General features: G+C 45.2%; 2 protein-coding genes and 1 long non-coding RNA gene across 3 annotated transcripts; all 3 read right to left on the reverse strand.

The window, feature by feature from the left end:
• Positions 1-214: 214 nt before the first annotated feature.
• LOC120710702 (probable methyltransferase TCM_000336) lies at positions 215-2,743 on the reverse strand. Its single transcript, XM_039996297.1, has 4 exons — positions 2,682-2,743; positions 1,572-1,724; positions 820-1,488; positions 215-718 (listed from the first exon to the last, which is right to left on the reverse strand). The coding sequence occupies exons 2-4, from the start codon at positions 1,686-1,688 to the stop codon at positions 383-385; spliced, it is 1,122 nt and encodes a 373-aa protein (XP_039852231.1). The 5' UTR covers positions 1,689-1,724; positions 2,682-2,743; the 3' UTR covers positions 215-382.
• A 4,025-nt stretch (positions 2,744-6,768) lies between these two features.
• Positions 6,769-15,531, reverse strand: LOC120710151 (geraniol 8-hydroxylase-like). The gene is made up of 4 exons (XM_039995814.1): positions 15,399-15,531; positions 12,737-12,856; positions 7,478-8,361; positions 6,769-7,407 (listed from the first exon to the last, which is right to left on the reverse strand). Exons 1-4 carry the CDS (start codon positions 15,529-15,531, stop codon positions 6,769-6,771), a joined length of 1,776 nt encoding a protein of 591 aa, XP_039851748.1.
• Positions 8,457-11,575, reverse strand: LOC120707742. The gene is made up of 3 exons (XR_005689080.1): positions 10,135-11,575; positions 8,835-8,877; positions 8,457-8,728 (listed from the first exon to the last, which is right to left on the reverse strand). It is a non-coding gene; the product is annotated as an uncharacterized LOC120707742 (long non-coding RNA).
• Positions 15,532-24,206: the final 8,675 nt, after the last annotated feature.

The raw sequence follows: 24,206 nt of genomic DNA on the forward strand, positions 1-24,206 counted from the left end.
AAATCAGATTTCACCAAGCACTTAATGATGATCGACGATGTAGGTATTTTTAGAACGGGAATATATCAGGTGTAAACCAACCTCTCCGTGCAAATTATAAAAACTTCAATCTGGGCAATCAGATCAACATCCAAGGAGAGATGCGCAGAGAGGTGGGAGGGGGGATTTACAAAAGTGTGATTACCCAATTCAAGGGTGGGTCCAGATTGTAAAATTACTCAATCCCCCATACCTCTTAGATGTTGATCCAATGACTCAGATTGAAGTTTTCATAATTTACATGAAGATGTTGGTTTGCACCTGATATGTTCCCTTTTAGAACATCAATCAATCTGTGATGTGCCAGACTGAATCGTTAAGTAGTACCAGCAATATCTACATACTACAACCTGACCAGGACGGCCCCTATCTGGACGCTCTTGACCACCCCCTTCTCCATGGACTCGGTGACGAGCTCGGTATACTTGTCGAACAGCGCGTCGACGATGCCGGCGCCGAAGTGGTGGCTGAGCATGGACTCCTGGATGGCCCTGATCGCCATCGACAGCGTCCTGCCGTTTCTCTTGGCGTCCCCGGCGCTGTTCAGGTTGGCTTCGTACGTCCGCACGTAGTCCAGGCTGAAGGAGCCTTCCTTGGTCACTTCCTCCTGGATCTCCTGTGCGCTCGGCGCGTAGCACGGGGCGTCGTAGGCGTCCACCACCTCCTGCTCGAGCAGCCCCTGCAATGCAATGCAATCGAGTACTTAGTAATAAGCATGGATCAATTTATTAATTTGTTGCCAGCGATTGCTTGATTGGTTGAGCAGTGGTGCGGACTCACCTGAGATACCAGCGCGGCGAGTGAGTCGGAGAGGAGATCCCATAATTGGGTCGCCTTCACGTCCGTGTAGTCCTCGGTTTCCCGGCACAGCATCGACACAACCATGCGGCCGCCGGGGACGACCTCAGCGGCGCGCGACTTGAGGAACAGGCTCAAGTCTTTCTGGAACTGCCGCCGGTAGGCCGCCGGCACGGCGGGAGGGCTCGTGCTTGATACGAACATCTTCCCCTTGTTAAGTGGCGTGTTTGTCTCGTCACGAAGACCGGCAGGAACCTGAGAGAGCCAGTGCAGGCTGTTGAAGGAGCAAACCAAATGCACGCTCCTGCTAACGAAGAGCCTCCCGTAGAAGGATCCCGGGACGCCTGAAAGGAAGACTACGGCCTTGGCGTCAGCCTTGAGCCTGCTGGTGACCTCCGGCGCGCAGGAGAAGACAGTGTTGAAGTCGTTGGTGGGGAGGTCGTTGAGGAGCACCGAGAACTCGGGCGGCGGAGATCCGCGGGCGCAGCAGACCTCGCCGATGCTCCTGACGACGGCTTCCACCACGCCGAGCGCGTTGCTCCCGGAGGCGCACCCGAGGTCAGCTACGGTGAAGCTCTCCGGCCGTAGCGTCTCGTACACTCGAGTTGCGGAGTCGATGACGAGGCTTTTCAAGGTGTCGGTGCTTTTCTTCTACAGGCCGCCGGAAACGTTAACGTTGCATGACGATAAATGAATTAAATCTGAAGATTTTGATTTATTTGCTGATCGACGACCTGAAGCGAAGAGTTCTGTGCATAGCTGCTGTCGCCGAGGCCGGCCTTCATGTGGAGGACGGCCTCCACGTTCATGGATGCGGGTTTGTCGGGGCATTGTTGGACCCGAGAAGACATTGTTGCCGGCGCGGCCTGTTTGTTTAATTTGGATGCCTGCTTCATGTCATCATGCGATTAATAATATAAAACGGTTCTAACACAACTGCCAAGGTTGTCTTCAATATAATGCCAATAAAAAGGACAAAGTAGGAAAATACAAAATACTAAGCTGAGACTAGTAAGATGATCGTGTCACATAAATTTATTTATGGGGTGTCCAATTTAAAGAATTTACTAAATTTTTTAGGCTTTATATCGTTAATAACTCGGCAATATTAAATTACTAAGCTGAGACTAGTAAGATGATCGTGTCACATAATTAAATAGTCATTAGATGGTACTAAATTATTGTTAAACTACGTTGGGATGATAAACAGTGTTTAGTTAGTTCAAGGGTTGATTCGCATCAAATGAAATATGAGTAGACCACCGATAGTCTCGAATGCATCCATCCGCCCGACTTACCCTCTGTAAACTACACTGCTCAATAGGGACCTACTGCTCAATGCATCTCGAGAGCATCCGTGGGACTTACCCTCTGTAAACCACACAATTTATTTTTTAGGTCCAATACAGTGTGATTGTGTGCGAACTGTTTTAGCAAATTCTGTAACGGCTACCCGAGCAATATGTCTGTTTGGATCCAGGGGCTAAAAATTATCCCCTCCTCTTCTAGTCCCTTTTAGCCCCAAAGTATCCAAACACGTGGGGTTATCCGGGGCTAAAGTGAATTAGCTCCCCTAAAAAAATTAGCCCCTCCAAGAGGTACAAATTAGGGCTATTTCTGCGTGGGCCCCACTAAAAAGTCACTTTTCTCCTCACCTCCCATGCATGAAAGGTAGATCCAATGATTGGAATGTATGCTTTAGTCCTTAAATTAGCCTATGGATTCAAACAACTCTAGAGGCTAAATTTTGGAGGGCTAATTCAATGTCTAAACTTTAGTCATCAAATTAGCACAAGAGCTAAAGATACAAACAGGGCCATGAGCTAAGCACTGGTTGCACGTACCTTGAGATCCGCTATATATGACCTTTGGTTGATTGGAACCACTTCAAGCGCCTTGTTGAAGTCTGTAGTGCTCCTCACTGCTGTAGACTCTCTAGATCTATTTATAGGACGGCAAACTGGGGATCGCTACGCCTGGAGGAGTATTAAACTAGTAGATCAACTTGTGTTTGACATGAATTAAGAAATTATAGTGTCATATAATGAACCTAATAACAATGGAGATCGTCATCCATGACGTCAAAGCAGTTTGCGTTTTTGTACTGCGGTATTTGGAAATTTTGTACCAAATAGAGAATTCCTACCAAGAAAAATGTTTTGCAGGCAGAAAGATGTATACTCGAACATTTAAAGGATATACAAACTCAAAACGTATTCTATCGAGGTATGGTCTACACAATGTCCAGCATTTCCTCACAAAATATTTTGTATAACTACAAAACCAATACACCCGCAAAAAAAAAAACTACAAAACCAATACAATATAAAACCATACTATAGTGACCAAGTACTGGTAGAAAATATGCAAACTTCAACTTTTCCGAAATATGAAGAACTTTAATTTTATATTTTTTAAACAGAGGGAATAATCTATAGATATTGATAATTGTTGGCCGGCTGTTTTGTCGTACGCTGTAGAAGTCCCATCTCCTTTTGTCTCAATTAGGCCGAGCATCTCATTTGTATTGATTCCAAGTTCTTGCGCTTGCCACTTGATATACTAAAAAGCGACAGCTCCAGATGACATCTATCATGCTTGAAAAAATATTGTAGTAATAATTAAGAATTGTTGGTTACATTTTACATAATATAATTCGCTGTTCAGCGGTACCTACCAGATTTTTTAAGGGAAGCTGTACCTACTACTTAATATTTAAATATGCAAATACAGGCAAGGTTTAGGAGCAGAAAAACTCCAGCAGCGCTCTAAACCCCCTATGGCCCTATCTCAAATTTAGTTGGCTAAGTTAAAAAGTTGCGCACTCTAGCAGACGCTCTACTAGACCCATTCTTTTGGGTAGGTCTTCAAATAATCCCCTCCTCCACACCTCCTCCATTAATTCCTAGAAGGTCTCTAGGAAGCCATTTATTATAAGTTAGAATTGAGAATTATTGTTGGAATTGGAGTGAATTTGGAGGCATCTATAAAATAGAGGTAACCTCCATTTAACATTTGGAGGATCTGATTTAGATGTTGTTGCTAGAGTTGCTCTAGAACTGTTTCTTCTTCGTTGCTCTAGAACTGTTTCTTCTCCATGCCATGTTTGAATGGATCGGCCAATAGTTTCTACGGAGACCGGCTTTGCTGTCTGGCTTTGCTGTCTCCGCTGGCGTCGGAAGCGCCAAACATAAGTACTACTCCGTACAACACAACTTATATGTTCAACTGCCCCTAAAAAAAACTTATATGTTCAACTCATCCAAATCCAAGTGATATGTGTTTATATAGGTTAGTCTTGCACCCAAACCAACTGCAAATATTGCTCTTATAGAGACATGCATGCAGCCAGAAGACACTGGAACAAGCACAAGATGATTCGGACATAGTAATCAGAAGATTGTAATCATGGTTTTTTTTTGACAGAGTTCCATCTCAAGAAATCTCGATGTTTACCCATTGATACATATATGCAGCTGAAACAAGTTCTTGCTAATGGTAAAAAGGGAGGATTGAATGTGGGTGCTGTTCTTATTTTGCTCGAGGGATTCGAATTAGTGCCGCCCGACCGTATTTCTCCTGAGTTGAAAGAAAAGATAGGAAATCTCTCTTTTCAGAGTTATTGTCCCAATAAAAAAATATTCTTGTGATAGGCCCCGTTCCCGGTAAGAAATATAGTGAAATTGTCTTTCCCATTCTTTCCCCCGAAGTGCGGCCTCCACTTTAAGTGGGTCATTTGCTTCAGCCTTGACTCCTTCCAGCCAGGGTTTCAAAAACCGGTGCTACTGTTCAAAACCGGAACAGTAGCACAAAAAAATGACTTTTGTATTTTTGGATTTAGAAACATAAAATATAAAAAACCGGACCCGGTTTACCGTCCCGGACCGGACCGGAAACGGAAAAAAAATCCGGAAACCGGCAGTTCCCGTCTGGTTTTTGACACTGTTCAGATCCAACTGATTAGCTGGAATTAGCTGGGTTGGATAATTGTTAGTCTAGTAATTAGAAGAACTAGTTGCGTATTAGCTAGTCCCGTTTGGATCCATCCTAGCTAAAATTAGGTACCTACCAATTAGGTGGTGGATGTAGATAGACCTAGTGCTGCGTGTATGCATGCAGGTGGAAAGAAATGGATTAATCTGTCACCATGTTAGACCTCGTAATATACCATTGGGCCGAATAGTACTCATAGCAGTGTCTAGAGTATTTATGATGTGTGCATACTGATACTCCTTTGGTCACCCCTACAAGAGCATCCCAACGGTCATTCTTTTCCCAATAAATTATTAATATTAGAAAAAGATATGCTCCATCAGTTTTTCAATACCTCTTCATTCCACTAATAATTATTGAGTTGTTCCAATATTTCACTCCAACTCCTCTTAAATAAAGGAAGAATTTTAACCTCCTAATATGTTAGTTGTATTGGGATGAGATTATTGAGGAATTGTAAAAGCATCTTCCCTAATAATCCATGAAAGTGGTATTGAGATATCCTAATAGTATGTTATTGGGAGATGTTTATTGGGGGCTGCTGAATATGTTCTAAGACATTTTGGTATTAAAATTCTTCAAATTAAGATTTCAGCATATATTTTAGCTTTGTCAATTACTACAAAATCAACCTTATCTTAAACCACTTCAATATGAACCTATTAATGCAACTTTTATAGTGTAATAAATATGAATATATTTTGATTAAAATATTAGTCAAAACTTTCGCTTTCCAAATCCAATTTTTAAGCCGCAATATGAACTTCTTTCATATTTATCTAAACTAGTCTAACCCATGCTCCCGCACGGGCCAGTTAGAGATATCTAATAATTATCTATCTTACGCTCTCTTTAATTAATTAAATATTCTAATTCAGTACAGTAAAGATATATATTTATCATTAACTAACAATTTTTCTCACTTTACATCATACCTCCATATATATTTGGTATGTATTTAATTGAACATTTTGTTTGAGCTATATGAACAACATGAAAATTGGTATTCTTATCTCTTCTCTTATACATGAATATATGGTGACACACACATTATGGTTAGTATTTTTATATAAATAAAATAACATAAATAATATATTAATAATGATAGAAATAGTAATTTAGAATTTTATATTAATGCTCTTTAAGATGTTATATTAGGAGTTTATTTTAATTTTTTATTACGATATCATTGGATAATATACACAAAAGTTTAGGGGGTTATTTGATATTATTTTATAATGGCATAAGTGGATAATTTACATGAAGATTAGGGGGTTACTTTAGATTATTTTTTATAATGGCATAGATGAGTAATTTAGATACATGTGTAGGGGGTTACTTTAGTCTATTTTCATAATGGCAAAGGTGGATAATTTATTAGAAAAAGATAACAGATCCAATGACTATTATGATTAGAGTTGCCAAATTGATGGCCAGATGTTTCTGATTTTTGTGAGAATTTATAGGATTTCTCTATTTTTTTAGACCGTCCACCTCAAGAATCCTAGGTGGCATCACCTGGAGGCTTCAAAAAAGCCTCCAATTATTAATAGTAAGGTACTCCCTCCGTTTTATTGACACGTCGTATTAGGTTTATCCTAAGTTCAATTTGGCTAAATTTAATTTACCAAATCTATAGAAAAATAGAGCAACAACTATATTTACCAACATATACACCATTAATATATATTTTATGGTAGAGTGAACGAGACAAATTTGGTATTATTATTTTTTCTATAAATTTTGTCAAAATTGATCAAATTTGACTTAGAACAAATCTAATGTGACATATAAATAAAAACAGTGAGATTAAAAACATATGGAGAACATGTGGTAGGACTTTTTTTATTACAAAAAGCACTTACTGATAGACGTGTTCCATATATACTTCGATATCTATATATTGAGAAGTAATAATCCTAGAAAATTAGGATGCCTTCACGAATAGTACAAGTCAGGCTTAGACAACCTTGGCGTCGGTATGGCCACCAGGGGTGTGGCTTTCTTCATCACAATCCCGAATTTCTCGGATAGGTCAATCTGGGTGCCCTCCGGTAGCTTCCAGTCGAACCCTTGCAGCAGCATGGCTAGCGAGTACAAAGTCATCTTATCCGCCATGGCGATTCCCGCACAAATTCTCCTCCCGGACCCGAATGGGAAGTAGTCAAACTGGTTGCCCGTGAAGTCCCACTTGGGACCGTCGACGTCGTCTCCGGCGAACCTCTCCGGGTTGAATTCAAGGGGCTCGTTCCAGACCAGGGGGTTCCTCTGGATGGCCCATACGTTGACGAACACGCGGCTGCCCTCGGGGATGTGGTAGCCGCCAACAGTGGAGTCGGTGCTCGGGCAGTGCGGCACCATGAGGGGAAGCGGCGGGTGCAGCCGGAGCGTTTCCTTGACCACCATGCGGAGGTAGTGGAGCTGAGAAAGGTGGGACTCCTCCACGATGGCATCTCGTCCGACGACCATGTCGAGCTCGTTCTGGGCTCTCTTCAGAGATTGAGGGTTCTGCATCATCTCGGCCATGGCCCATTCCACGGTGTTGGACGTGGTCTCCGTCCCGCCGACTACCATATCCTGCACGAATTGACCGATGTACAATCAATGGGAGCAGTGCACACTACTACTAAAAATATATGGTACATACCAGGAGGAGAGATTTGACGTTATTCATGGTGAAGGAGGCTTTGCCGTCGCCGCCTTCCCTCTCCATCTTGAGCATGGTATCCAGGAAGTCTGCAACCGTGTCGCCCCCGTCTTGCTGGGCCTCAACTCGCTGCTGTATGATCCTGGCGAACATCAGGTCGAACTTCTCCCTGAATCTCCCCATCTTCCTGTTGACGCCCTGCAGGTCGAAAGGCGCCAGCGCCGGGAAGAAGTCGGACACGTTGGGCGAGCCGAGCAGCTCAGTGATCCCCGCGACAAGCTCCCTGAACTCATGCCCTATGGCAGCCCGCTCGCTGTCGCTCCCAATGGTGCCCCCCCACATGGTGCTCGTGATCACGTTCATAGTGTTGAGGAACATTTGTGCGCCGATGTCGACCGCTTCTCCCGACCTGGAGTGGAGGTAGCGCAGGGTGGACCTGAACTCGCGCCTGCGGAGGCTGTGCACGCCATCGAGCCCCGCCGGGCTCAACATGTCGTGCACGCAAACGCGACGAAGCAGGCGCCACTTGGGACCGACCGGGTTGCCCACGATGTTCTTCTCGCCGCCAAAGGAGATGGCGTTGCCGGCCTCCGGCATGACTCGGTTGGCGAAGATGGGGTCCTTGTCCCGGAGCACCTCGCTGGCCAGCTCCGGGGAGGTGACCACGATTTCCACTTTGGAGCCGAGGCGGATGGAGAGGACAGGCCCATGCTTCGCGGCGAGGCCGGCGAAGTAGGTGTGCAGGTTCCGGTCGATGAAAGGGAGGCTTCCTAAGAGCGGGACGCCCCTAGGGCCGGGCGGCAAGCGGCTGGTGGTGCGCCGGCGGCGGTTGACAGCGAGGTACAGTACCGTCGGCAAAAGCAATGCTGCGTAGAGAAGGTTTGCTTGTGTTTGTGCCATTGCCCGTACGGCTAGCTGTTTGATTTTGGCTGTGTCTTTTGCTATGGGCCTTATCTTTTGTTACTGTTGGCTGTGTGGGTCTTGTCCATCGCGTCTGTTGGCTGTGTCTTATTTACTATTGGCCCAATAAAAATTACATCATTTTTCTATTGTACCTATGGACCGTGAGACACATTTACATTTGGCCCGTTTAAAAAATTCTGTTGTCCCTATGGGCCTTTTGTTTGTTGGATATATGTGATATTGGACATCACATCACATCTATCTATTACAGTAAACTCTCAGATTCAACTAATTCTTCAGGCTCATCTTGGACATCATCACAGCTACCTCCGTGTCCTGATTGCTCATCTAAACAAAAAACAGAAAATGATAGATATATTTAATAAAATTTGTTTTTAGAATAATGTGAAATATTTAGCTTTGACATATTATACAAAATATCCAAGTTCTGTACCTTGATGATGGCTCTTGAGCAAAAGCTATGATTGTAGCAGGAGCTACAAAACAAAAAAAAAATGGAGCAAGTTCTCATATGGTGGTGCTGTCTTAACAAAATGTTAGAAAAAATAATAACTTGCCACTAATTAAGAAAAAAGTATGCTATATAATTTGACTTACAGCTAAGACAAAGTATGGTATAAATTAACAATAAACTTTTGCTAGATACTATAATACTAGATATTCACCCTATGCTGGTACTGCCTGACCTTTTGGTTAATGCCATGTAATGTCCCTAGTTCTACAACATTCTGCATCATATTACCCTTAATGAAAAAGTAGAAACTATAACTTTTCAATCAGATGAGATCACAGATTACTCGTGTCAAAAAAGGTACAATGTATAACTCAAAACAATGACATGGCCACTAATTGTAATAAGGTGGGATCACAGATTACTTAATTCAATTAATTTTAGCTGGGATATATAGAATGCCATGCAGAAACCATAATAGACAGGAAACCATAGAAATACAAACAAAAAACGACCCAGGCAGTGAAGAAAACAAAGTAAATATGGTCAAAATAGCATCAGAAAATTTGGCTTAGCTAAAGTGATTAAAATTTTTCAAACCAAGAAAAATTCTTACAGCTATGCTCACTGGTACAAAGAAACACATAGCGATATATAGGGGGAAAGAGAACTAATCAAAACAATTAATAAGAGAGAGAAAATAGAGACAGAATAGTTCAAAGATAACCAAAAAAATAAGATGACACAAATATAGCAGACAACTATGCTACTATGTAGAGAAGAAATGGAGAAAAATTATGATAGAACTTTTTTGGTAGAGGCTAGCTGATATGCTACAAATCCATACCACCGCACTACTCCAGTCAAATCCCCCAAGGCAAAAAAAAAATGTAGAAGAAAAGCACTCTGCAAAAAGGTTTACACCCGCACAACCAATAGATCAACCATTATTTTACATGAGAAAATTATGATTTAGTTTTAGAAGTAAAATATAACTAGTGTAGATTGTTAGAATAAGTGTCCATGATAAATTACGTAAAGACAAAAACAATATCAAAATTTATAATATAGAATAAGTGTCAGAATTAAAGAGTATATCAAAATGTATAATGTAACTTATATAGTTATGAACTGTAACTAAAAGAACAGATCAATAATTGAATAGGAAAACCCAAGTTATAATTTGACAAATTGTGTAATAAAAATTACTCCAAAATAAACAAAAAAGTTACAACATAAAATAATTGACGAACAGGAAGGGTACATCACATTCCATTCCTACCTTTGCGAATGCAACTAGCAGCGCAGTTTAGTGGGGGGGGGGGGGACGATGGTCCTTGGAAAAAATTAAGAAACACATGAGTGAGAATACAAAAATTCACCCCAAATGAATGGATATTACCAACATCTCGACTGCTATACAAAAGCTGGTACTTGAAGTCCAAAACATCAACTTTTACGAAGAGCAAAAATATACTATAATTTCAGCAAAAATAAATGATAACTAGTGTAGAGTGTTAGAATAAGTGTCCATGATAGAATGCATAAACACAAAAAATCAAATTTAATATCATACTTAAAATCTCTCAGTTTAGAAAAGAGGGCATAAAGCAACATAGACAAAAAATCAACTAAAATAAGACTGATGGCGTAACCCACGCATATCTAGATCTGCTCACCTTTAGATCAGCTGGCCAGACCTGAGTTTTCAGCATATACATGAGAACTGAGAACTGAGGTAAAACAAGTAATATAGTAAATATCACCAGAAATTTACCTTAGCTAGAAAATAAATTGATTAAATTTTTTGAAAACAAACAAATGCTTGCAGTTATAATCAAATCAAATAAGGAAATAGATCTACTCAAATCAAATAGAATGGGCATCCAACAGTATAAACAGTTTAGAATAGAATGGGCAAAAAGTCATACTGAACTCCTGCAGATAACAATATGCATCTCACCCTCTCTAAAAAATTGGCAAACACTTTTATCCACATTAAGTTATAAAATATAATAACTGTTGAAAATGTATCTCACTCTCTTATCTAAAAAAATATCGCTAATTAAATCATGATTTTGTAGCATGGAAGGTAGGAACAATTACAGTGATATTTTTTGGAGCAGAAGAAAGAAACTGGTTCAGACAAAAATATCACTGATTTAAATCATTATTTTGTAGCATGGAAAGGTAGGAATAATTACAGTGACACACACACAAAAACTAATTAGCAATAGGACACTTGTGGCTTCACTAATTATAGGGTGACCAAAACTAAAGCATACAGTGCAAAAGCATAAATGGATTAAAGATAAAAGCAACTATTAATTAGCAAAAAGATATGTGTTGTATTATTTGTCGATGCGCAATGAATGTGAAACGAGATCACTTGCTGTAAATAAAAAAAATCATTGAGAGTAATCTTTCTTCTTGCCGCACAAGGAAATACAATAGGAAATTTTATTTTCCTAGTAGCATTGATCTAACGAAATAACATTCAACTGCTCAGAAATATCCATTTCTACCATGCTCTAACTTTATTATAAAGATTACATGTGTCCAATACTAGATACACCATGAAATTTGATTCAGATGTAGAAAATACTACGAAATTTGCAGTAAAAAGTACCAGAATTGATACAAAACTAACTGATTATTTTTGATAACCCTCTCCCACACACATGCACACAAAAACAACATTTGCCTGGCTCACAGCTCCTCCGTCCTACCTAGCTCTCGTTGGCTCGAGTCGCCCACATCAGTGCGCGGCCTGCGGCAGCCTGCTCGCCTGAGCTTGCGCCGCTTGGGTGCATACTTCTCCAGCGCCGAATCTGCGCGTGCCCAGTGCATGCAGGCATAATCCCCCTTCCAGATAGAGACCTTCCCCCAATCCCAAAACAGAAACATCAAAATCCATCCCAAAAATATCTTAAACCTACACAAAGCAAAAGCACCGTGCGGACAGCCCCCCCCACCTCCGCCCATCACACACACACACACACACACACACACACACACACACACACACACACACACACACACACACACACACACACACACACACACACACACACACACACACACACACACACACATCGTCCTGTGCTCCTCCAAATCCCTCTCCTCCATCGATGAAATGGAGTACCAATCAAAAAACAATAGAAATCCTAGGAAAATCTAGGGAAAACCCTAACAAAATCGTAGAGGGAACGCTTGCGGATAAGAAACTTACAGCAAACAGCGCCTCCTCCTCCTCCTCCTCCTCACACTAGTTGGTGTCGCCGATGGGGACTCCGGCGATCTGGCCACTGCCCAGGAACCATCGCCGCCCCCTGCTCTCCTCTCACATGCAAGAGTGGGGTGGGTGGGGGTCTGGGCCCGTGAAAAGAAGCTGAAAGGGTTTGGTGGGGTGGGGGAAATGATGACCGGGTAGCTGCCCCAGATGATTAATGTGGTTTTCGTTGTGGGCCCAAAAACAAAATAAACACATGAACATGATCGACGTCCGTTACAGATCAGACGAACCACATCATTGATTGACGACTAACCAAATTTCAATCGGCGTCACTAAATCTGTTATTTTAATCTCATGATTAATTAATTCAATTATTTGGTCCTAAATATACACACACGATGATGATAAAATGTAACAAGGTGCATTCTCTATACAAGGTGCACCCACTCTGTCTCTGCAATTGCAATCAAGAGATTACATCGATTGCAACTGGAATAATAGACTGATTGCAACTGGACGGAACTGATTGCAACTGGGCGCGAATTAGTTGCAATTCAGACCGACCCAGTTGCAACCGGACGCGGATCAGTTGCAACTGGACGTGAGCCGGTTGCAACTCAGACTAATCTAGTTGCAACTGGACACGAACATGTTGCAACTGGACGCGAACGGGTTGCAGCTAGAACTTTCATAGTTGCAAGTGAGAGGGTGAGTGCTGTTGGGGATTGCGCCTTGCGAAGGAGGCGGTACCTGAAGTTAGGTCCCTCGGCTGGAGGTTAACCGAACATCTTACGAGGGTTAACCAATTACCAAAGTACTTGGCTTTGTTGTGCAGGAATATCGATACAAGTGGGGGAAACTTATCCAAAGGTTAACTGTGGACGGCGGGTCCCCGTGCCACAAGAAACCTTCGGGCGCTGATGCAGGGTTAACCCCGTACTCAGGGAATGATGTAATAGGGTGGGGGGGGGGGGTATAAATAGCCCTCCCTGTCCCACAACATTGTAACGGGTTGATTTTTTTTGAAATTATAGTGCAATTACGTTTGTGCTATTGTTCCACTTGCATTCTACCTTCGTTCGTTGCCCTTCTCATTCTGTTTGGGATCTACAACTTCGATCCCAACAGAGGTGCCCACCGTGTTCTCAGCTCGAGAAACAACCCCCGATGCCTCCACAAAAAGAAAAGCCACCAACCCGAACAAACCACCCAAAGGTTCCAAACCTTCATGACATCCTGGTTGAGCAAGCCACATCCCCGACGGAGCCAACCCTCGCCTAGATGCCGAGCAGGAGAAACACACTAGAGTTCAGCGTGCATTACTAGAAAAGAAAAAAAGCAGCAACGGCACTTAACAACTCAGAAGAGTTCAAAGATGACCCACCTTCCCAAGACCAATAGGATGAGCTCACAGCAGCCGCTCTCAAGCTCAAGGCCATCGAAAGGGAGAAAGCACACCTTAATGCTATGTTAGCAACCAAGCAAAGAGCAGTTACCCAAGCCAAGAAGCTGGCCGAAGCTAAGCGCAAACTGACCACAATGCAAGCTGAAGTTGAAAAATTGCAAAAAGGTTGTGAAGACACACAAGAATTCCATCGCCAAACCTCACCTCATGTCCCACCAGAAACATCTCGTCAGGCGGAAACCCACAACCTGCACCAGACATAAACCATACCCACCAAGAACAAACCAACCACCAATACCTACCAAATTCCCTATTTGACCCAATCTCTCCACTCTCAGTGGCACTGCAGCTAACCCAATGGCCTCTTGGCTACAAACCCACACAGCTGCCACCGTACGATGGATCTGTCAACCAAGCTCAGTTCATCATGACATACAAGACCACAATTGCCTCTGCTGGCGGAGATGACCCAATTATGGCAAAATCCTTCATCATGGTATGCAAAGGTCCAGTTGCAAGCTGGTATTCATACCTTCCACTACTGTCAATTACAAGCTCGTTCCATCTCAAAGAGAAGTTGAAGCAAGGCTTTCAAGTCTTCAAGAAAGCAACCATAACCTCCTTGGAGGAATTCCAATGCATCCAGATGGACAGAGAACCTTTACTCGATTACCTTCGGAGGTTCGTCCAGAAAAAGACACAAACTCCCAACTTCTCCGAGAAAGCGGAAATTGACAAATGCATTGCCGGCTTACTCCTAAGCCAATTGGCTTCTCACCTCTTGAGAGAGCTGAAATGAACCGGGTTTTCGAAAGGAGAACCCGACTCTTTGTATCATCGTGATAGCCCCTGGATCAGTAGTGATCACATACAGAACTCATTTCAATTACATATCATAGACATAACTCGCGATAAAACAGTACATGGGTTTATCTAATACAAACATCAGAGTACATGCCTCTTGGGCTAAAGGAAAACAAACGGAAAGCGGAAATGATATCTAGTCTTCTGAGCAGACTCCATCTTCTGGGCTCTTCTTCACAGGCAGCTCGGAGCGTAGCTCGGGCAGTCCTTAACTTCATCCTTCGTCATCTCGGTTGATCCTCCGCTCGAATCCTGCATCTATCAGGCTATTCTCAAGGACGGGATAGGTTCACATCACCATCCGCATGCAGCGTAAAGGTGGATGCATAAAGGAAACAAATATTGCGAAAGGAAAGGCTAGGTTTTCCTATGCAAACAGCAATAAGTATATATAAGTCATCCATAACTCCTAGACGCGGGCCATTCCAACATCCCGGACTCCCGGTCGTATCTATCTTCCACTACGAAACAATACATCCCTGTTTTGGTGCTGGAACTCCCTCTCCCTGCACCTCAGCTGCTATCCAAGCAAGAAAAGTAGTCTAGGGGGAGGTAGAAATATATAGCCAGATTCAAAGTAGTACATGACCGAGTATGTGGCTATACATATAGTTTTCACCTTGCAGGGGTTGTACACTTGTACCCACTCGCCCCGATGCTAGCCGGGAGACTGACCCCGATGCACCGGTCTAAAGAAACTAACGGCTATGGCACCAACCTACTCCCGGTCTAGGGTGCATCCTCCTGCGATAAGTCGCCCGGGGCTGTGAAGCAATCTAGAATGGGATCCAAACAAATCCTCCAGATCTAGGGCCATAGAGTCCTTCCCTCTCCCTCTAACACTGATACATTATCCTCCTACAGATATGGTGCCGTGCGTAGCTAGCTCGGACAAGGTCCAACCTCATAATGGATAAGTGGTGTGCACATTTGACATAGTTCCATTTCTAGGTCCACAAGCTCAAGTCCTTAATCTTGCTGGGACGAGCATCTTCGTTCGAGTGCGTCTCCGTCAACGCGGTCCGCATTCGGCACCCGTTACAGGTGTTGCCGGCCAAGGTCTGGTGGCATTGGGCAGTGAACGTCGGCGAACAAGGCATGGCCTTGCAGCCGGGTTCAGATGCGCAGGCGTGCGGGTGGTGTGAGACACGCGGCGTGCCCGCGGGCGACGGCATGGCCGTGGCCATGCACGAATGTGGCGATGTCTTGGTTCATGCAGGGCTTCAGTGCACGCTCGCACGCGAAACGTGGGTGCTCCCTGTCCATGGCGGCGCAACGGATCGACGGCGACGAGATGAGTGAATGCCAAGACGAGGTCAGGGCAAGATAGCTCGGGAGCGCGCGGGCATGTAGTGTTCCCATGTTGTGTTCGACCCAAGACCGTAAGGACGTGAGTGAACGCGACGTTGCGTTCGCGTCGGGGTGGTGACCGCGCATGGTGAGCCGTGGTGTGGCGAACGACGTGCTTGGTGAAGCGCCCAAATGGGATTTCCACATTGTGACTGTGACGTTGCGGGTTGGCTCATGCCCACGCACGTTGGCAACGAAGCACAATCATGCAAAGGGCTAGGAAAGCCCTATTTTTGACCGGCATGCGTGTGCACACGACGGTCGGGGCTAAGGCGAGGCTACGGTTGGGTTCGAGCAGGGCAAAGGTGAAGCTTTTGGCCCGTGGGTCAGATGCACGTGGTGTGCTCGGCAGAACGCCCACAAGAGCTCAGCGCCAGCAGTGGGTTCATGCGCTCACGTCATTGCGGCCCTCGCACGCGGTGACCGCGCTTAGCATGGTTGTGTGTGCGTGTGCGAGACGTGTGCAAGGCACGGCCTTGCCACAGGCTTAGCCTTTGCGCTCGACCAGCCGGGGTTTAGGTGGCATGAGAGCACGGTGAGGCCGCGGGGGTTTGGCTTGGCATTGTTTATGACGTGGCTGTGTAGGTTACGACGGCCGTGGCGGCTCCTACAAGAAACATGGGATGGAGATTCCTATGGCTAGGCTACATTGAGGGCTCATCGGCACTCTAGCCGGCAGCACGAGCAGGTATGAAGGACGTTATCAGTGGTGGCCTACCGAACTGGGTTGAAGACGACGAGGGCGATGTCGTGGTGTGGCTTGGCCGTGATGAGCTGGAGAGGTGCCATGCAGCGCGGGGTCGCCGTTGGAAGCGATCGGGGAGACAGTGCGACGTCGAGGTTCTCTAGCGGTGGCGTGGCATCAAAGTCCTGGCGACGGCGGCTCCCCTTGGCGATGGTGGCTCTTGGGCTCCTCCTCCCTTGGCACCCATGCTCCGGACGCAGCAGTGCTAGGCATGGCGGCGGCTATGCGTCCTCCTCATCATCTTGGCGATGTTGGCTACAAGCTTCTTTCCTGGCGGGGCGGCGGCACCGGCCTTCAGCGGCGGCACCGACCTTCAGCTGCGGCGGTGGCAGCTGGCCTCCCTCCTTCTTCCTCTTCCCCTCCTCGGCTTATCCTTCCTCTCCATGCCTCCTCTATTATTCACCTCCCCCTCCTCCTCTTCCCTTTCGATTTGTGGCAGCGTCGCAGGGGAAAAGAGGGCGAGGGCTTCTAGGGTTCGGAGAGTAGCGGTAGCGGGTTTTATAGAGCCATGGCTTGGGTTGGACATGACCAAGGTGATGGGACGCGCGGGGATCCTCGTTGTCCGCACCGAGGATGCGTGGCGTGGATCCGCCGGCTCAGCGCGACTCTAGGGTTGGCTCAAGGTGCGTGGGCGGCAAGGCTGGCGTGTGCGCTAGCTGACTGGGGGGCACCTCCGTGCCTTGTCGTGAAGCGGGGCGGATGGCGTCGCGCGGCAGGCGGTGGAGAGCGGATGGCGTTGGGGAAAAGCGACGGGGAAGAAGAACATGGAAAAGGTGGCTGCCAGGTAGGGCCCGCCTATAAGCGGCTCAAGGGAAAAGAGGTGGCGTGGGGATATGTTGGGCTGGCTTCCACATGCGGGTTGGGCTGCGGTGCGCCTGCTGGGGTAATGGTCCAGATGGAGCACGCGTGCTGGCGGGCTGAAGCCTACGTGCACGGGGTAGGCCGGGCTGAAAGCTAAGGTAGGGTAGGCTTAGGGTTTTGCTGGGCTTTGGGATGAGCTGGTTCTGGGTTAGGGTAGGCTTTAACAATGGGTCGTGGTCTGGACCGATTTTGGGTCGGGGTTAGAGCCGGGTTAGTGCTAGGTTAGCTTTTGAAATTAAATTGAAGGGCACACTTCAATTTAAATTCCACACAACCTTCACACAGGAAAATAAATCCAACTCGAATGCAATTAAACAAGGTAGAGCCAAATAAAATTCAAATAACTCCAAATATAATCACACTAGCAATTAATATTTTCTTATTTTAACTTGAAATTTGTAAATACTAGGAATTTTAGAAAGGCATAAGTCCTACTTAGATGAGTTTATTACAGCATACAACAAAAACTTTTGAAATTCACATTTTTTCGACTTATTAACATTCCAAAAAAAATCCGGGATGTTACAAGAGCCACCCAGATCACTTGCATAACTGTACGCAGAAGTTGAAAAATGCGCAAGATCTCATGCAGACCACATGAGAAGAGTGGAGCAGAGGAAAATGATGCAACAATAGCAAAACTTACAGCAAGAAAACCAAAATAACTCCAGACAAAACCAGCAGTATACCTTCTCTGTGGAACCTCAACAGGACCAAGACTCTCAGATAACTGCCGACCCATAATAATCCCACCTGCTGCCCAACCTTCAGGTGAGCGAACCATCAACAACCCCCAATACTCTTACAAAGGGGGCAGATCGAGTCAAGGACGAGGCCAGGGAGCTTCGGATGAACCCAACAAACTGTTTTGCCATTTTCATGGAACTGACGCTGGTCACACTGCTAATCAATGCCCCGAGAAGAAGAAAACCCTCGAGAGAATGGAGGCCGAGAAAAAAAAGCCAAAATGGTAGGCCACACTAGCTGGTCTGCGGCACCAAATCAACCATAAACCATTCTCTACCACCTTTCAACCCACCGTTCCAACCAGTGTCAGCATTTAGCTACAGCCCATACCCTGCCAACTGGCAACCTCCGCCACCAAATAACCAAAGAGGATCCTCGCAGCCAATAGCCCATGCGCCACCACAAGGTGAATTACCACCACCTCCCCAGTACCACCCCCGAAACAGGAGGGCCAAAACCCTAAAGGCAATCAGTTTTTGACACTCCCAACCTTCAGAATGATCATGCCCATCTCCAGAGGTTCCTCCCTTGACTTTGAGAACAAGAGATAATGGAGAAACTATTTCAGACAAGTTCTCATCATACTGGTGGAGGGCCCAGTCAAAAAAACACAGTGGTCCCATACACCAAGAACCTTCTCAGAAGAGGACGTGGACCTCATCAGTTATCCACACATCGATGCTCTAGTCATCGAAGTAAACATCCAAGGCTGGACCATCGGGAAGATCCTAGTTGACATCGGTAGCTTCGCCAACATCATCTTCTCTAGCACCTTCGATCGTATGAATATCGACCGCAATCTTCTCCAAGCAGTAGATATCCCGCCCATTGGCTTCGGAGGGAAAAGGGTCAATGCCCTTGGAAAAATCTTGCTACCTGTATCCTTAGGTGACACTTCCAACCTAAGGACGGAATACATCATTGTTGGCCTACCAACGCCACCGCTAATCGCCCAACGATGACTCCCGCAGACGCAAGGTGGGGTGGCATGTATTTCATGAACCATGAATAAATCCGCAAGCGCACGGAATTCTGCTGTAGCATTTTATCCGGGAGTATACCGGTGTCTCATTTATATTTCTGCAGAGAAGGTGGCGAATAGAAATAAATATGCTAGTTAATGAACTGATCTAGATTGGATATTCAAATGCATAAACAGGGGTAAGATAAATAATTGGATAGGAGGTAGTGTGACACACACAAGCTACACTCAACTGTAAATATATTCTATAGGCAGGGAGAAATGAAGAAGTTAGTTCTCGAGTCAAAGGTACTAGGCTAACTATATCTATGTTATCTTAGGGTTAGATCAACAGAAGATTGAACTATACAACAGGGAGACCGCTCCTATAGCTTGACGGGAGGATCCCGACCAAACTATGCGGCTTTATGCACCTCCTACCCCCAATCCAAACATGGAGGATTATTGGGCACGGACACGGCTATGACCACCTGCTGGCTACCTCTACAAACCGTGAAAAAGGGCGACATCTAGCAACACTTACCTAGTCTAGACACCGCGTCTACATTAGCAAGCGATATTCTAGCATCTCGCACGGAGCCGCCACCCTCCGGATGGACAGACATTACAATAGAGCAAACATACGAATACTGGAACAGTTGTCAGAGTTCTAAAGCTAATATGTTAACCATCGCAAGCACAGGACGATCACACAACACAAGAATTAAATGATAACGCAACCAGATCACGAATTATAAGTCTGATAACTCAGAATATAGTTTAAGTAGATATCGGTAACCATAGTGTAAATCTATTACAAACGACCAAGAATTACACAAGAGAACTAGATAAGAACCCATACCAGAACTCCTGAGTAACTCCGGAGACTCGATGACTACTAGACTTCACCTAAACTCCTCTAACCTGTAGAGCTAATGCAAGAGTGATTTGAGCTTCACTTGAGAAGTGTGTGTGTGTGTGTGTGTGTGTGTGTGTGTGTGTGTGTGTTCTATTCTTACCCCCTCCCTTCATATTTATATAGCAGGAAGCCACGGGTGAGCTGCTACCAATCCTTGCAGAATCGACATGGGGAGCCAATGAGATGCCTCCATGTGGCTGAGCTAAGGCGGTGGGGCCCACTGGGCCGTTGGCCGACCAGGGTGGTCATCCGGCCACCCAGAGGTGCCAACCGCCCCCAACTTCCTTCTGGTAAGCTTGTCTAGGCCTCCCATTGTCCAAACACCGAGGTATGGCTAGTCCTAAGCCGGTTTACTTGAGTTCTTGGGCTACACTTGGTCCAATTGAGCCTGAATCTGTGCTTTGATTTTATCGATGATTTTATCTCGGACCAAAGTGTGCTTGCAATCTGCAAATTAATTAGCTTAAAAAGACAACTTGCAATTCTCTAGGGGTAAAGTGTGTTTAGAGATTTATTTGATAGATAATGCGTGTAAGAAATGCAAACTCTCATGATTTTCTGATCAAGTTGATACCTAGAATTGGTGGTTATTACTGAGCATCAACGAGATCCCCCAAGCTGTCCTTTGCTCATCCCGAGCAAAGCAGGACAAATCAAGTTGTTGATCAAAAAATTACTTTGAGTCTTACTTGCCTTTCATGTCATGGTCTATAGAAAAGATATTCATCTATGAGTTTGAATGTGTTGGCTTTCATACCTTTGCCTTAGTCCCTTACTCATCCATGGGGCTTTTAGCCATCTCCTCGTCTTGGGCTGTTGAGAGTTAGAATGACTCATAGAGCAATAACTCACTCATTCATAGATCAGCAATCCATCTGGAGATATTTTTGAAAGAGATTTTTGAAACCATGGCTACGTTCCTCAAAGTGATTCTCTCAAAGAACTCAACTTTTGACATCCTAACTAGGGCAATAAATGCCTTCAGTCTCCCCTACTAAAGATAAGGCTTTTGTAAAGCTCAAGATATGGTAAGAACAGGGCATACTACAATCAAATAAAGAATCCATGCAGAACCAAGTCATACAATCACGATCAAATATACCTTCCCACAGAATGGCAAGGCCGAACTTATCCTTCAAACACTTAACAATTCAGTGTGAACCTTACTCATCCACGTTTCCATGCCGCCCAATTATTGGGCTGAGGCACTTGCTGCAGCCACCTACTTGCTCAACCGACGCTCCTCTTCTTCTATTCAAAACATGATTCCCTATTTTTGCATTTATAACTACTATCCCACTTATGATCACTTGCTGTCTTCGGTTGCTTGTGTTATCCTAATCTGCAGGCCACTTCTCTACACAAGCTCGCGCCGCGTTCGATAGCCTGTCTTTTTGGGATATCCTCCTGATCATAAGGGATATCATTGTCTCAACCTCTACACGCGTCGGATCATCATATCTAGACATGTTGTATTTGATGAGTCCGTCTTTCCCTTCGCTCGCGAGACTCATCCTCCCCCCACCAACTCGTATGATTTTCTACTCGGTAGAGACTTGGATATTGCACCTTTGTTTACTAATCATGCAGCTGGTGGCCCTCCTGCGGAGCTCTGTCTTTCTTAGACGTTGAGCAACCGCCCTCGATGCCTGGTGGGAGCGGTTCTGTACCCCCACCCAGGCCCTCGAATTCTTTAAGTATGGACGGGTGTGGTCACATTCCCCCATCCGGTCCTTCAGCTTCTTCTACTCCAGGTGGGACATCTTTCTCCTGTCCACCTGCGCCGGCTTCTAAGCCAGCAGTAGTAGCTCCTACTGTTCCTCCTGGCGCCTCTGGTGGGTGTGGTCACGTGCCCCCACCGGAACCATCGGCTTTTTCCAGTCCCGGCGGGTGTGGTTTCGTACCCCCGCCAGGATCCGTCCTTGCAGCAGCTCCTGCACCAGCCCAGGTCGACCCTCTTGGTCGCTTTGGTCAGGTCTACGTTCAACGACCACAGCAGCCTGCTCATCAGCAGTAGCCTGCTGATCTACCTTGTTGATTTCCGTCTCCACCTCAAGTCCGACGCCCCATCCATGGACCTGTGCGAGTGCAGCCCTCTACTCTTGTGGTGCCAGCTGACTTGTTTTGTGTGGTGCCCCAGCCGCCTATGCGCAGCTCTTCACTGCCTCCTGCCTTGCGGCATCTGACTCGCCTTTAGACAGGTACTATTTAACCCAATAGCTACAAGAATTTATCTTCTACACATCTTGCTTCTCCGATTCTATCCAATTATCAGAGTGCGCCTGCTGATTCTAATTTGCGAGCTGCCATGGCGGATGAATATCAAGTTCTTATGGATAATGGAACCTGGCATCTTGTTCCTCACCCATCAGGGGCCAATGTGGTCACAGGCAAGTGGATTTATAAACATAAGCATCATTCAGATGGCTCTCTTGCTTGCCACAAGGCTCGTTGGGTTGTTCGGGTTTTTTCACAACAGCATGGAATTGATTATGATGAGACCTTCAGTTATGTGGTTAAGCCTGCAACTATTAGGATCGTTCTTAGCATTGCAGCTTCTCGTCATTGGCCGATTCATCAGCTTGATGTGAAAAATGCTTTTCTTCATGGACATCTTGATGAGATAGTGTATTGCCAGCAGCCTCCTGGTTTTGTTGATCCCGCACATCCAGATTATGTCTGTCTTCTGCAGAAGTCCCTTTATGGTCTCAAATAGGCTCCTCGCGCATGGTACCAGCATTCCGCCACATATATCCGACAGTTGGGTTTTATTCCTTCAGTTTCCGACACCTCCTTGTTTATTTACAAGGATGGCAATCAGCTGGCGTATCTTCTGTTATATGTGGATGACGTTGTACTCACAGCCTCTTCTGATGCCCTGCTTCATTCCGTTATTGGTCGACTTCACACTGAGTTTGCTATGACTGATCTTGGTGCTCTTCATCAATTTCTGGGGATTTCTGTCACCCGTTCTTCAGATGGGCTATTTTTATCTCAGCGCCAGTATGCTTCGAATCTGCTACAGCGCGCCGGCATGAGCGAGTGTCACTCTACCTTGACGCCTATCGATAGCAAGTCAAAGCTGTCCGCTATAGATGGTTCTCCAGTTGCAGATCCATCAGAGTATAGGAGTATTGTTGGTGCACTACAGTATATCACTCTTACTCGTCCTGATTTGGCATATGCTGTTCAGCAAGTCTGCTTGTTTATGCATGATCGCCGAGAGCCACATCTTGCAGTCGTCAAGCCGATTTTGCGCTACGTCAAGGGCACTCTCGATGTTGGACTTCATTTAGGCGTCGGCCCTGTTGACTCTCTTACAGCGTACACTGATGCCGATTGGGCTGGTTGTCCTGATTCTCGGCGTTCAACCTCAGGTTACTGTGTCTATCTTGGAGACAATTTGGTGTCTTGGTCCTCCAAACGCCAGACTACAGTCTCTCGCTCCATTGTTGAGGCTGAATACAGGGTAGTTGCATATGTGGTTGCTGAATGTTGTTGGCTGTGCCAGATACTTCAAGAGCATCATATTCCTCTCGCCAAAGCTACCATTGTCTACTGTGACAATGTTAGTGCTATGTATATGACTGCTAATCTGGTCCACCATCGTCGCACGAAACACATAGAGATTGATATTCATTTTGTTTTCGCAAGAAGGGTGGCCTTGGGAGAATTTCGGGTCTTGCATGTCCCTTCCTCTTATCAGTATGCAGATATTATGACTAAGGGACTTTCAGTCCAGTTGTACACTGACATTAGGTCTAGTCTCGGTCTTCGCCTAGCTCCGCCTACGACTACGAGCAGGTATTAGAGATATATTGTTGTATTTCCTTGTATTGAGTTTACTTGTACTCCAAGCCATACGGTAATATATAATAGAGGTCACCCCCTCCTGAGGGTGTGTGATGTTTTTTCAATTCTCTGCAGGATTATTTATGATCAGCAATCCATTATTAGTTTCATCCTCTAACTCAACGTTATATTTACTCCATGTAGGTTTGGCCATAGGGCCAAGTGTCGGGTGTACTTCTAATGTTGAATTTAGAGGCCACTTGAATTATTACGAATTCTAGTTCAGATTTGTAGTAAATCACAAGGATCAGGATCCAAATTACACCCCCGCTCCACACACACACACACACACACACACACACACACACACACACACACACACACACACACACACACACACACACACACACACACACACACAAACAGGAAAGTAGTCCCTTGTATTTCGGGATCAGTAGTTGATATTGACAATGCC

This window comes from Panicum virgatum, chromosome 5K (assembly GCF_016808335.1).
Source record: "Panicum virgatum strain AP13 chromosome 5K, P.virgatum_v5, whole genome shotgun sequence".
NCBI lineage: Eukaryota > Viridiplantae > Streptophyta > Magnoliopsida > Poales > Poaceae > Panicum > Panicum virgatum.

What these genes read in the sequence shown, in the direction of transcription:
- LOC120710702 (XM_039996297.1), bottom strand. Translation starts at nt 1,688, where the DNA reads ATGTCTTCTCGGGTCCAACAATGCCCCGACAAACCCGCATCCATGAAC. An exon ending in CACAGAACTCTTCGCTTCAG is followed by an intron (nt 1,489 to 1,571) that starts GTCGTCGATCAG and finishes GGCGGCCTGTAG; the next exon opens with AAGAAAAGCACCGACACCTT. An exon ending in TCGCCGCGCTGGTATCTCAG is followed by an intron (nt 719 to 819) that starts GTGAGTCCGCAC and finishes ATTGCATTGCAG; the next exon opens with GGGCTGCTCGAGCAGGAGGT.
- LOC120710151 (XM_039995814.1), bottom strand. Translation starts at nt 15,531, where the DNA reads ATGCCGTCGCCCGCGGGCACGCCGCGTGTCTCACACCACCCGCACGCC. An exon ending in TTCGCGTCCAGTTGCAACAT is followed by an intron (nt 8,362 to 12,736) that starts GTTCGTGTCCAG and finishes CACAAACACAAG; the next exon opens with CAAACCTTCTCTACGCAGCA. An exon ending in ACGTCAAATCTCTCCTCCTG is followed by an intron (nt 7,408 to 7,477) that starts GTATGTACCATA and finishes CAATTCGTGCAG; the next exon opens with GATATGGTAGTCGGCGGGAC.